Raw genomic sequence first — 15,097 nt, forward strand, 5'->3', positions numbered from 1 at the left:
ACACATACAGTACTACCTGTGGGGGTTTCCTAAACCCCCATTTCCACTCAGCCTTTTGATCGCATAGATTGAACGATTCGAAGCAACGATCAATACGTATGCGATCATCCACCTTGGGACGTACACATCCCACACATCGTAGAGATTACGGTTAAGCTTTGTAAGGAGATCAGGATTTTAACGCATCATTTGATTCATAAGATACATCATGAAGACTGTTTTAGTTAAGCATCGGTTTACGTTAGCTACCAATCAATATTTTAGTTATGTTTTTAAAGTTTTCTAGCGTAGTCGAAGGAAACAACATCGATTAGTTAGACGCTATTTGCAAGACGAGATACTATTTTAAGAGCCGAATTGCCGATCAATGGTTCCAGCCGGGCGTTACGTATTAGATTTATTTTAGGAAGATCAGTTAAAATAAGTCACTGCACACATTCGCTTCATTCATGTCGGCGCAATGTGGCGTTGCACAGGGTACAATAAGAAGCGAGAGGCGTGTTTCTACTCATTTTACTGACATAAGAGCTCAGTATCTTATCACTTGCTTGCGCCATTTCAAACTCTACTGAGAGTACGCACCATGCTCTTGTTACATTCGAAGAAAAACATTCGCATGCTTTTCTTTCCGGACTGGCCATGCGTTTTCCCCGCTTGCATGAGGTGGGGTGAAGGTGGATGGGACAGGAATAACCCGATCCATCAATCAAGAACGATCGTACGTCGGCTGAGTTTTGTTGTGGTTTTTTCCCCTCCTTGCTCCTCCCTTCGCCAAGTTTTGCCCACAAGGGAGAGGATGTGGGTTCGGTACGACGATTGCAAGCTATTCTTAGCCGCAGCGCTCAATGTGTCAGTCACGTTTCGTTTACGAAGTGCCATGCAGTTTGGCAGACCGCTTCTGGGGCTAATTCCTTCACGGTTCGTAATGTGTTGCTTACCGTGGAAGCGTTTTGAACGCTGCGCGAAAGATAAATTATTGAACACCGATCGTCTGTGGTCAGTGGTCGACAATGTCCGGTTATGTGTGGCGAGATTGGTTGATTACTTTTCATTCATAAAAAGTTTAAAATCTTTTTAATTTTTTTTTTAACTTTTTAAATTTTGTATCAAGCCAACATTATTCATGCAGAAATTTATGTACTTAAAATATCTTGTTTTTTCCCCGTTATGAACTGTTGTTAATGGCCGATAATACAAAATAGCTTAACGAATACCATTCAACGCACGTTGGTTACAATTTCTTAACAACATTTTTCGCTTTTTTTCCATATTTATACATGTCCATCATGCTTTTTTCATTCACCTTTCATACATTTGTATGTTAAAGCTTACCACGAATATAAAGTTTCTAATATTGAGAGTGCAAAATATAGGGAGTGCATCTACCGGATAGTTGAAACCATAGGGATTAAAATTTCATACGAATAAGAGGAATGTTTCCAATGTGCATAACTAGCACGTGATGGCAGTGTACGTGTGTTGAAGGTGATCTGTCACACAGCAAAAGCAAAGGGAAAGCCAAAAACTAAACTTGAAATGATCATCGGTTTTGTTTTTGACAAGTGCCACCGTTCAACGTTCATTTAAGAGATGGAAACATAGGAGCATTAACCGATTTACAGTAGCTATAAATAGTTTGTATGTTTTGTATTGCGCTTGACAGACATATGTTGGCAACGGAAACTTGGTCAACCTTCGGTTTATTCAAGCTTTTATTCCAAAGGGCTGAACTATTTCAAAATTTTATGTTATGTTTACTAGCTCTCTGCTCTCTTGTGTTCTTGTGTGTGGAGCTAGAGTTCCTGTTTCCTATTTCACTACCTTGTGCTCGATATATCCTCTGCCCAAGTTCAGCTTAGCGGGCTTCGTTATGAAAGTTCAATTAAAGCCATCACAATCCGAAGGGAGAATGGTTAGCTTAGAGATATAAGTTTGATCGTTCGTTCGTTTGCCGAATACTTCGCCACGTTCGTATGTTTTGTAAATGCAGTAGACTTCAAACTCACATTTTTGTATCGTAGCATAATTTTGTTTTTGTGAAAGTTTGTACGATAATTTTTAAATGTTTCATACTTTAGACACGCAGTTTTCCTTTTCTTCTCGTATCCTTATTCAATATTCAATCAACATAACAGTTGTAGTTACATTGTTTTGAGTTGTATGTTCTTTGCATATTTTGAACTGAATGTTTGCAGTTTTACAATACGATAAAGTTGTGTCATTTTGAGACTGGAGTAAAGCAATAAACAAAAAAATTCCACGCATGCCAAAACTCCACTTACTGCTAAATGTTTCAGCGGCGCATTGATAGCTTCAGCAAGGATTATTCTCCTATTTGACATTTTTGCAGTAGCTTTTTTATTGTTCCTATCACAAATATAATATTATAGAATATGTGTGAGAGTGTTTTGAGTTAGGCTCGTTCCTTCCTTCCTTTACGCGAAGGAAACGAAAAGGGATACTGGAGTAGATTTTTAAATCACTTTATTATTATGTTGTCTAGATACTGCTAGAGTGTAGCGAGAATGTTTTCGCTCTTTTTTCTGTCGCCTTAATGTCTTTTCCTTTCCCTATTCCACAACGACAATGCGAACGCGCATTGTTTTGCACGAGTTTGTTAAACAATCTTCATCACATGTATAAACATTGACAGGAGAGGCAGTGTGCTGTAACGGGGTGTACTAGAGAATTTCGACACGAATTTGCTTTGCTTCTACAATTTTGACAATACACTTCCACCGTTGGTAGAGATTGACTTTGTGTGTTTGCATTAATTCAAATTTGCAAAAGAAGCGTGTAGTAAAATTTATCTTCAAGCAAAAACATAAGATTATAAAGTATGAACGCTCGCATTAAAAGTCTTAAACATAAACACAAAGTTACATATACACATACATAAATCTTTGCAGACGGAAATTTAACAAGACGGCAAATACACGCAAACGTATATAAATAAAGCAACAAAAAAACAAAAAAAAACAAACAAACAAACATATCGTATCTGAGCGCCCCGGAACTCAAAAGAGAAGCAACAAATCTTCAAAAACCCCCAACTAAGAAATTCGACGTACGAGTTGAAAGCATACCTAGTGTTACATACGGCTCGAATGTAGCAATCAATATAGTAAGCTAATTAAGGTAACCAACGTTCTTCCATAAACAAAAAAAAACATATATTTATACTAGAGCAAGTGCTGCAAAATCTGAAGGGCAGAATTGTTACTGTAAATGAGTGAAAGTGAGGAAAAAAATGCGAATGAACTAAAGCAAAGACACATAACAAAGAAGGAAAGGAGAAGACAACTAAAGGTGTAAAAGAATAGCAAAATCATACAAAAGTAAAACAACCCACAAGAAAATGTAAAAACAAAATGACACGAGCTGCAAATTTATATCTCTAAGTGAACAATTTTGAGAGTGAGAAAAAAACGAGCTAACACAACCAAAAATAAAAACACACACACACACATACAGTGAGAGAAAAAAAAATGAAAGAGGATTAAAATTGCAAACAAAAAAAGAAAATGATCAGTCAAGTGTAAATCGTGAATGATTTACTGCGCCTGTATCGGACTGTATCGAGCAGAGCTTTTGCATTCGTACGAAATGATGCTCCTCTTAAAGATGGACGGAATGAAAGGATATTTCTTTCGGAAGTCCGGTTTCCGGCTTTGGTTTCGCATTGAACTCTCCTGATGGTACAAACACACACACGCAAACATACACTCGATACAGGCAGACAACAACGGAAATATGGCGAAAGCGCGTAGTTACGGAGCTTTTCCCCCCACGAGCAAACAGAAAAGCTTCCTATCTACCTCAACAGCTGAGCTGAGGTGCACATGCAGGAGGAGTAGGATGTGCGTGGGCCATATATATATTGAATGTGGCGTGTTTTTTTCTCCTTCTGTTGAGTGCAATTCTCCATTGCCGTACGGCGAGTTTAAAGCACACGCATAGCACTATTGGAGGTGGGATGGAAGGTTCGATCTGTATCGAAGATGAACCCTCTGAACCCACAAGGCTAGTGAACACGTGAGGAAATGGGGCTCGGTATAGTTTCATTGTTTTGCTGAACGCTGAACACAACGTGGACCAATTTCAAAACGAGATCATTGCAAGTATAGCTATTCCATCAAACCTGGGGGGGGAAAAACAAAAACAGCAACAACAAAAAAGACAGAAAGCTTCCATCAAAGCACCATGGAAGGAAGGTTCGTGATCGAGCAGATGTATTATTTGTAAAATAGGCTTCGTGGAGGGGTGAACAGACAGCAAAGGCAAAGTGTGGCCCGGGTGTGCGGATTGAGTGGCAACACACGCTTGCTCAGACGCTCCGGCGCACACAAATGCACCATAAGAAACACACTAAATTATCCCATCGAATATTGAATCTTAGGTTTTTGTGAGCCATTTTTAAAATGAACGAGCTGTGCATGTTAGCTGTGTATGTGTAAAAGGGAGCAGGGGTTCTAGTAGCAGATGGTTGAGCTTGTAAACCTTACTGGGAGATCGAAGAGGAGGATGTATCCAGTTACTGCAAGTTTCTTCATCTCTGTACGCAGCGCACCAATGCGCTCGAGCGAGGTGGTGAAACAGGGTGGTGAAAACCATTAAAAGCGGTACAATGTACAGGAAGTTGCGTGAGTGAGCATCCGAGCTAAACCGATCGTACACGGACAACAGGCAACCAACACGGAAACGAACGGGTGTGCCGCGGAACGTTTGGCAGCAAAAGCACCTATCTTACTCGCACAGGCGAATGAGTACCCTGTTATGTGCTTGTGGCGCTCTGTGACGCGACGACAACATTTGCAAACAGCATGCAAAGACCAATGATTGTTGGCTTTTTATATTCACTTCGCTTTGAACATCCCCCTTTTGTAACTGCGGCGTAACGCATTTGGACACGGGTGTGTAACGATCGCCCGGTGCCTCCCAGTGCGTGCAGTTTGTTTAGAAGATTTCCCGCACCGGTTTCGCCCATTTCGAAGGGCGAAAGATGGGATCTTTACTTGGGTGAGCGGAAAGGATCCCGAGTTGTGCGCGCGTCTTCATTATTATAACACTGTGTTTTCTTCCCTTGCCGTTGTTGATAGATTTTTCCCGTTTACTCGATACTCGAGCACAGCGCTCACACGGATAGCAAAGATTTAAGCATATTAATAAACAAAAGACAAACAAGACGCTTTCAAAACATATATATGACTATATATATATATATACACCCAATACATACAATACACATTAGTATTTATATTTTTAGGATTTATACTTAAATCTGTGAATTTTATGCAACTACTCTAAATTAAATGCATCACACTTGGTGTTTCCAAGGGGCTCGTTGCCCGGGCAAGACGAGATCAGTGGTGTGAGAGGAAACAAAAAAACCAACTCCGAGAGATATGTTCGAGACCAGCAAAAGAAACACTGGGTGGATGTGAAGCAAAATGTATTCATGAAAGCAATCAATTGACGCGAAGATACAGTTGACGTTGGTCGCGTATCATGAAGCTAGATTAAACGTTTAGGTACTTAAACATTGTGACATTTACGGACAATTTAGCGACGGTGTTGGAAAGGGTTTTGCAGCTCGGTATTTGCCCCCACCCTGTGTCAAAAGCCAGGATAATACAAAAAAAGCAATATCATAACGCCGAGGTGCGTGATTTGTGAGTAATACACCACACCGGGGGGTATACACCGTGACATTGCGGTGGTGGTGTCGTAAGCGTTATTTGGAACGAATATGAATGCACTCCATTTTCGAGATTTGGCTATGCAAGTGAGGCTAAGGTGCAACAAACAAGCGATCTCCCCCAACGTACTCTACTTAACCAAAACCGGTGTCAAGCGACGCGACTTTAAATGTGTACGTGTGCGTGCTGCTAACAGTATACCACTTCTAAACTTACGGCCAAAAACAAAACTATCAACACACAATATCACCTTATTGTCGCGATTGGCACACACACACACAAAACACACAAAAAACATGCACGCATGTACAACACACATCCACCAAAAAGTAAAGAAGAAACAAAAAAAAAAACCCGTCTGGATGAGAGAATGGGGGGCACACCATACACTGCCGGTGCAAGCGATGAAAACAAAATGGACGAAACGGATCGAATGGAGCGATCCAAAGCAACAACAACTAGCAAAGCAAGAGCATCCACTCAACAGACAATACTACTGACATTTGTTTTCTAATTTCGGGCTTTGTGATTATAGCGATTTGATGCGCAAAGTTAAGGTAGCGAGACGGGCAGGGGAAGCAAATTAGAGATATGACACTAGAATTTGTAAAACATCAGGACCTGATGATAAGCCGAACAAGCAGACAAAAGTTGGCAGTAGAGGAAGAAAAAGAATGGGAAACGAAAAAAAAGTACACTGCAGAGAGAGAGAGAGAGAGAAAGAAAGAGGGAGAGTGAGAGAGAGAAAGTAATGAAACGGAAAACTCATGTATATTTCCATTATTGCTATTGCTGTTGCTGATAGTAGTGTATATTTAAATACGATATGATTACACAATTGTGCGTGTGGCGAGAAGGAAAACAAAAGACAACACAAACGATCTCTTCCATAGCAAAGAGGGAACGACACTAGCGACGGGAGTATATGATGTATAGAGAGATCAAAACTAAGAAAAAAAAACGGTAAACAAACAAACAAACAAACAAACAAAAAACAATGCTAAACTGAGTAAAAGAAGGAGAGAAAGTAAAACCAAGAGAAAACGGAAAAGCAATAACGTTAGTTATTATCAAAATATGATAATTATTATTATGATACTTATGATTACTATTACCATTATTGTCGATCATGTGATTTTACTGTTCTAACCAACAAGTAGCTACCACTGTTTTCCGTCATGCGTCGTCTATTTGCGATCATTCCAGTTGGGCGGAATGTGTGCAAGTGTAGCAAACGTGGTAAAAGCAAGCAGACAAATGCAACCTAAAAAACAACAGCAACAAAGAGGAAAAAAAGGCGAAACACTGGCAAAATTGTGCAACTCTCAAGTTTACCTTTTTTCCCCATAACTCATACAGCAAAAAGAAAAAAGAAACACACACATACAAGCGCATTGCGTAAAGTGCCGTGAAGCAGTGATTGAGCAAACTAAGGATGAAAAAAAAGACAAAACAAAAACAAGAAAATGAAGTAAAAAAAAGGTAATAAAGCAAAATAAAACCATTAAAAAACAAAATGCTATACATATTGGATTACATAGAGAAGAAAAGGCAAACGAAATGAAACTAAAAGAAAAAAAAACGCACACAACAACAACAACTACCAGCCACCACCTACATGAACGTAAAAACAATATCCTTTTTCTGAACGGCCGAATCTCAGTGTCTCTGTTTTGAACGTGCTGCAGCTGGAGCAACGTGTGACAAAAGAACCCAGGTAAAAAGTAATTACAAAAATACACCCACACACACACATACATACTCATAATAGACAAAACTTTGTACGCTAGGCAGTGCTTTTATAGTGATTGTACGTTGATTGTAATGGTAGAGTAGTAGCGGCATTAAGTAGAAGACTGTACACGTTTGGCACACGTTTGTATATATATATATTATAAACAAAACAAAAAACAAACAAAACGGAGTTTGTGGGAGATTATAAGCGATAACAGATAGAACAACAAAAAAAAACCAATAGAGTATTGTCATCCCATTTAGACGTAGACACACTAAAACACCCGGACGTATGGAGGATAGAAAGATATTAGGTCATCTTTCGTCTTTCGGCACTGGTGCGTGTAGAGTAAATGCGGCTGCCTTTGTATTTCGATGTACTTAGACACTTGTGACACCCATATTGTACTGTTGTGACGGTGATGGTTCGTTGTTGGTTTGGAGGGAGAACGATTCGTACACAGAATGTGTCCAATTGGCCGAATTCCTTTCTCCAATGAAAACTGAGCGATTTCATTACTTATACAATGTTCGTAAAGATTCCTGCCCCTGTTTCATAATATCGGAATTTTGTACGGAATTCCTATTTCGTCCGTAGGGTACTTAAAACAACGTACTTAAGTATCTTTTTTTATGAAAATTGCATTGTGAAATTGTTCATTCTTAACTTAACTGTTGAGTACTACGCATAGTAGCTTAGTAGCATCGAAGACCCCTGCAATAATGGACGAAAGGGAGCGAATTCGATTCTTCTTAGTAGCTTAGTAGCATCGAAGATCCCTGCAATAATAGACAACAGGGAGCGTATTCGATTCTACTCCAGATATTCATAGCAAACAACAACGAACCCTCAACCTCACCGACGGCATACTAAATACGACTAATGGCCGCAGTGTCATTGTTTTACTTTAACCCCAAAGTAACACAAAACACGACAGGATCATTACAGGAGTGGATCTAAAAAGTGTGTAACAAGCTCACATTATACTCACTATAGTTTTAAACACGATTCGTTAGAAGTTGTTCTTGATGTGTTGTACTATCATAATTGCGTTGTGTGATATGCGTTGAAGAACATATGGCGGGCGCCTTGTAAGGCGGGAGTAGTGCTAGTAATTTTGTCATGATCATAGCGGTATTGCTCAACCATTTTGCAATAATTGTACTGTTCAACACCAGTGGATTACGTAGTGTGACGAAAAACAAAACACAAAGCGTTTTCAATAGTTAGCTTTCAGTAGGAGAGTTTTAGTTTCTCATGCTAGATATATTGTATACTTATTTCACCTAAACAGTAAAGTATCATTAGTTTCGTACCAGCCTGGTAGATTAGTTTCATCTGTCACATACATGCGAGACGGATATCGGACCGATAGTCCGGCGATTAGTGGAGCGATAGCGTAATGGGGAACGGCACTTAGCGGGACCGGTTGTGATAGTGCCCGGTTACCTGCGCTCCACCTTTGTATGAGAATGCTCATCTCAAGCTCACAATAACAGCAACCAAACCACATCCGCGCACCAATGCCATTTCGTTTGTGGCAAGACTCACCCTTGACAGTTCCTCCCGCGACACAGATCCTCTGACAGCTCCTCGAAAATCCCACCACTACCCTTAGCCACCAGCCACCCCCACTCCGCTGGTGGACGATCAGCACGATCGGGTTCGTAAGATAGCAATAAGCCTCGTATGCTCGTTTAATCGCGTTACGTGTAGTAGCATTGTGTTTGTGGTGGTAGACGCGATACGCACCCACTCACGTACGTACACCAGTAGTGGAATCGAACAGTCGATCACAATGTAGGACAAACGAAAGCAAAAAAAAAAAACACACAAAACTCAATGGAATCAAATGCAAATCAAGCAGTAATTATATGCAATAAATACTTTAAATCGGTAGTAAACCGTGTACTAGCGTTGCTGAGTATCACTGTACTGCGTTTCGTTTGATCGTTGTGAGGGTATATGTTAACCGAATTTCTCTCATACCGGTTAGTAGTTTGCATTGAATGGGTCTATATAGGACGCACTGAAATAATTGTAGCCACTCGTACCGCAAATGTTATTACTGTCCTGGTTATCTTTTTTTTTTTAGTTTACTTCTTAATCGTAATTTGTTTCCTTTCTTCAAACCCTCTGTACTCAGTATACATAGTTTTACACAACCAGTGTAAGTGTGTAACGCGTATGACACAAGCTAGTAGCACCGTATTGCCTATGTTTATTCCTCGTTGCTTAGCTAGTGTTAGTGTTTTACTTTCCACCCGTTATGTTAATAATCGTAACACAACTGTAACGTGAAACAAAAAATATCATTAGAATCATATAGTCGATACCACCTAGATGAAAAGCATATCAATTCTGCAATAGCGTGCTCGTTTGGGGTTGCTCTCTTTACTCTATCATTGTGCTACTAACCTCTCAAACCTCCCCATCATAGGCAACCAGTAGTAGAAACCACTTGAAAGGACGGGACAGTCCAACACCACGGGCAATGTTTTTATTTTGTTGCGTTCCTGCTCAATGTTTCGTTTGTTGATCGTCTTCAATATTCTGTTCTAAATTCTTTTTTTTTGTGTTTTGGTAACAAAAAACCGCTCTCAATCGGTGCATGATTATGATACACATGTTAGATTGTACGTTCGCATCTCAATCGCTTTTCTAGATTGTGGTAAGTGGTAGTCGATGCAAGCAAACAGTATTGTACACATGCGTTGCGCATATTAAACTCTGCTGTAGACGAGCAAACAAAACCCAAACTCAATATGTAGCGATTAAATAATGATTATAATAATAATAATAATAAAAAATCAATTGAAAGAACAATAACTGCAAAATGTAAGAAACTTTATAATCGATTTAAAACAACAAACAAAGAAGAACATACACATCGGCACAAGAATCTTCAAAACCCTGCAAGCAACGACTAAACAGGGTAGTAAACGAGCGTATATAAGCGTCTATGCATGAACTTGAACGTTATGAACTTAATACCTAATTAAAACAAATTGACAAAAACAACAAAAAAGACAAACACAAAATAAATAGAATTAGACACGCAAAAAAAAAACAAACAAACAAACAAGTATAATGTAGCTGTAGCAATACCAGGTGTGATTGTATTACTTGATAGTAGATTTATATTGTATTCAACAATAAATACATCTAATGTAATCTGATCTTATTTGTACGGTAGAGAAAACCACCACACCCATTACACGTACACACACACACATATATCTAAAAATATATACATATACAAGACACATTCTTAGATATATGCAAACAAAGAATATCTACTTTTTATAGTGATGCGAATGCAATTGTTCTGTAACACGTAGTCTCGTAGTAGCGGGTAGTATACTTTAGCCTGTAGTAGTGTGTAGGAAATGGTAATGAATGTAGTAGCTGTACCATGGCATATATGTTGGTGTAAGCCAATCGAATACCAAGCTTACCACAGCGCATACTTCCCCAAAACATGTAGCACAAACTGCAACAGATCAGCTGCAGCTGGAAAACGGGGGAAAAAAAGTCCCTATAAAACAAAACATGTTCTCATGCAAAAAAAAAGAACACACACACACACCGTCAAGGGCTACAAAATATCTCTCAACCCTACAACGTACAATAATCCTTTTTATAACGTTTAAAAAACCCACAATCCATTCGGTTTAAGAGAGCTTTAAGCTTTTCTAGTAAACATTTGCTAAAACAAAAAAGAACGGCAAAAGAAAACACAATACTAAAAAACCATACCGATATGCAGTTCTTAGAACAAGTGGTACATCATGGCAATACTCATCGTTGCAAGACTCTGTGACATGCGGTATCTGCAGCCCATCGTAGGGTGTATAGAGTTGCAGAGCTCTAGCTTTGCTCTTAGTACTTCTTTCTTCTTTTCGACTTGCATCCACTGTTTAAACCACTGCAAAAGGTGGCAAAATCTTGGAGTGTCACACTTCAGTTTATGAAGTTTTTAGTACATTAGCGGTATTTTGTAACATTACACTTCATTTTACCTCCATTTCGTTCGATACACCTTAGTGCGCTAGTACTTCGTTACTGTAAATAATATTGTTGTAATAATAATAATATGTTGTTTGATAATATTGCCTGTTTGTTTTTTTAAGCTAGTTTCTTCCTAAGTTGTAAAAGTAGTTGTCGCATCTAATGTGCGGACAGCCGTGCGCACATCGCGCATAAAGATAGTCAGGCAAATGGTATCGAAGCAAGCGTGTCGCGAAGTAAAGCTTGTAGATGTTCGGTTGTAATTTGTAATAACAAACTCCTTCTGTTCCTCTTATTAGACATACACACACACATATATATATATATATACTTCTTAGTAGACTCATTGCATACTAGTGTACTATCTATACGTATCTATCGATTGGTTTTGGAAACGTAGTACGGTTTAGTTTAGCGCCTCTCTGTCTCCGTAGCATTGTTTGCTGATGCGCTCTATCTATCACGTAAATGTGTTTTTGTTTTGTGTAGTAGTACTATATTTGTAAGCAAAGCAAAACACTACCCGGCGCCACATTCGAGTGCGAGTGGTTTAGAAAACAGTAAAAATTTAAATAAAGTATTACTAGCATACAAGCCGTGTTCTGATTGATTTGTGAATGATTATTTTCGCCCCACAGTAGTGTAATTGTTGTAGACGAAACGGACATCCGGTTTTAATTCAATTTGTTTGTTGAGAACTTCTAAAATGAAACCCCATTTGTTTGGCTGTTTAATGTAAGTAACACTTGTACAGACGCTCATTCGATTCGAATTCATCGTAGAGTTGTGACAATGATACACCATTCTCACTGTTGAAGGTAAACGAGCCGAACTCATTCTTGAATGTTTTAGTACACACCATTTTTAGTACACGTAGAGCTGGCTTCACGTACAGGTTTGCGTCTTGCTGGGCATCATCTTTTCTGGTTCCTCAATTCTCAGCGTATTTATACATTGCTTGAAGGTTAATCTCTTTGGCCAACCAAAATGGTTGCTTGCTTGGCTCTAAAAAATGGCTGTTACACTGTACAGAAGCCGAACCTAGCATTTGTTGTTGTTATGTTTATTTGGTAAGTAACTAACAATTAGTTGATGCGTATATGATCTCGAATAAATATTTAGTATAGTACATGAATTCACCTATATGTTTGGTTAACTATTGTTTTTAGTTTTACTTTCAGAACCACAACTCTCTATAAAACCAGACAACGTTTTCGCATTATTTCTTTTTCAAATGGAATTCATTTCGAGCAATCAAGTACTAATAAAAGTAAACTAATATGTTGCCTTTTTTTTTTTGGTATACCACTCCTGCGCCACTCACTGTGGGTAGTATCGCACACGGTACAAGATTTGGTGTTCATTTGGAACATGACCGACCCGCTGGTAGTCAACCCGGAAATAGAGTTACCACAGCTGGATATCAGCAACAACTACACCACCGACTGCACGATCGAGTACTCGACCGGTAACTTCACTTGTCTGGCGGTGGTATTCAATCTCCGAAGGCGCTTGGGCTACCATCTGTTCCACACCTACATCCCGTCAGCCCTGATCGTGGTCATGTCGTGGATATCGTTCTGGATTAAGCCGGAAGCCATCCCGGCACGGGTTACACTGGGCGTTACCTCGCTACTGACGCTAGGTAAGGTGCCGTTCGTCCGCGCCCACAACATGGCTTCCACCCATCCACCACCATAATCACTAACTGGTATCGCCCGGTACACGATATTTCCAGCCACACAAAACACCCAATCGCAACAATCGCTCCCACCGGTATCGTACGTGAAGGCAATCGACGTCTGGATGTCGTCCTGTTCCGTGTTTGTGTTTCTCTCACTGATGGAGTTTGCGGTCGTCAACAACTATATGGGCCCGGTTGCGACGAAAGCAATGAAGGGCTACTCAGACGAGGATCTGTCCGAGGCGATCGACTTTAACAAGAACGGTTACAACAAGGACCACCGCTCGTCGGAGGTACCCCGGTACGATACCTTCTGTCACGGGCGGGAAACGGCCCTCTGTATCGATAAGTTTTCCCGCTTCTTTTTTCCATTCTCGTTCTTCATACTGAACGTTACGTATTGGACTACGTTCCTGTAAAATGGGATTGAAGGCCCTCAGCCGTTTGAAGCATTTCGGAGCATCGTTTTGCAGATGGAAATCGTATCGCGTAACGATATGAACCAAACACGATACTGGACGTAGCATATGAACGTAGGTGTAAGATACTGGCCATCGGAATGGTCGATTGGTTTTTAGCATAAGAAATGGTATATAACATAGTGAATAAAACAGTTCTCCACCATTAATCCAGATAAAAAACATCGCGTACCCCATATCGTTTGTAACATTGAAAGAAATGTGTATAGTTTAGTGAAAAACCACAAGACACTTACGGCATAATTCTTCTTTATATCGGTCATTGTAAATCCACGCAGATCCGAGTAGTGGTTGCCCGTTGAGGCAAACCGTTGTTGCATAACCTGAAACAGAAACCAAGAACATTATAAATAACGTAATATCGTGGTATAACGATGGAGTAAATTGAGGGATTTCTCACCTTGCGTTTATTTGCTTCAAGGAAGCGACGTACTACCGGCGAAGTGACAGCACGGAACGACATTTTTCTGTGAGTTGAAATAAGAGAAAGGAAATGAACACAAATAATGGTAATTAAAAGTATTTATAAAAGGTTATTGGTAAAGATTATATAGCTATATTTGTAGTGTCCATAAATTCTACAAAAATCTAAAAAATCATTGAAAAGAAACCCGATAAATTTTCAACGTTTCTCCAACATTTCTAGACCAAACCTTCCAAACAGGAGATAGTAAGCCAAAAAAAAATGTTTCTAAAGTTACTAAATTAAATCATTTCTCTCCAAGACTCTCGGCATCTAGATTGTATCTAAAAGAAATTACAGATCGGAACCACAGCGTAGTTAAAGATCTTAGCTAAACTCGAATAGTTACCACAAGTGACAATGTTTCAGACAACGAGAAGGTCTAAGATGTGTTCTTTATGAAATATCAACTCTTCAGGAAGTAAACGGAGTTACTCCTATTCCCAGCATTCATATGACGTGGATTGCATCTCGAAACGATCAAGTATGTCACTGAGAGATGGGAAATTGGCCGGGGATTGGGATATGTAAGTGACTAGAATGCCACTGAGTTCGAAATTCTACTCGCGAAAGGATCTCTCCTTTAGTTGTCATCCTACCAGTGACAGTCCGCTAATATAAGAAGGAAGCTTTGTGGGTTGAGTTAGCATTTTGAAGAACTTGACAAGGGGATTAAAGAAACCATCTCCAAAGAATCCCTTAAAAGGAATATGTCTACAACTTGGACTTGAATATCTGGACAAAAGAATGTCAAATCACTTGATACTCTAAACATCAACTTTATCTAGATCTCAACGGAACGACAAGCGAGAAGCTGCAACCAAGATGACGTCAATTAGTGCTTAAGCCGACTCCTGTGTCTTGTGTGGGAGCTTAGCCGATGATCAAACGCCTAAGTGAAAGAAAAGTTTGTAAAGTATTTCACTACATTATAGCTTATGTTTATGAAATCGGTGCCTTCCTCCAGACGAAACATGGCAATCCAGATGCTTTGTAACATAATCTGAAATTCTGTAATAAATCATT

The 15,097-nt window shown here is 39.5% G+C and overlaps 2 protein-coding genes across 2 annotated transcripts in view; one reads left to right on the forward strand and one right to left on the reverse strand.

The window, feature by feature from the left end:
- LOC128708412 (RNA-binding protein Musashi homolog 2) overlaps positions 1 to 12,917 on the forward strand; it is a 76,909-nt gene extending 63,992 nt beyond the window's left edge. Inside the window, exon 7 of the mRNA XM_053803391.1 lies at positions 12,779 to 12,917. Within this exon, the coding sequence (XP_053659366.1) occupies positions 12,779 to 12,917 (139 nt within the window). The remainder of the gene's footprint in view (positions 1 to 12,778) is intronic.
- Positions 1 to 14,071, reverse strand: part of LOC128708413 (uncharacterized) — a 49,181-nt gene extending 35,110 nt beyond the window's left edge. The window contains exons 1-2 of the mRNA XM_053803392.1: positions 14,009 to 14,071; positions 13,845 to 13,931 (exon numbers count right to left, since the gene is read on the reverse strand). Of these exons, the coding sequence (XP_053659367.1) occupies positions 13,845 to 13,931; positions 14,009 to 14,071 (150 nt within the window). The remainder of the gene's footprint in view (positions 1 to 13,844; positions 13,932 to 14,008) is intronic.
- Positions 14,072 to 15,097: the final 1,026 nt, after the last annotated feature.

The sequence above is a fragment of the Anopheles marshallii genome, chromosome 2 (assembly GCF_943734725.1).
Source record: "Anopheles marshallii chromosome 2, idAnoMarsDA_429_01, whole genome shotgun sequence".
NCBI lineage: Eukaryota > Metazoa > Arthropoda > Insecta > Diptera > Culicidae > Anopheles > Anopheles marshallii.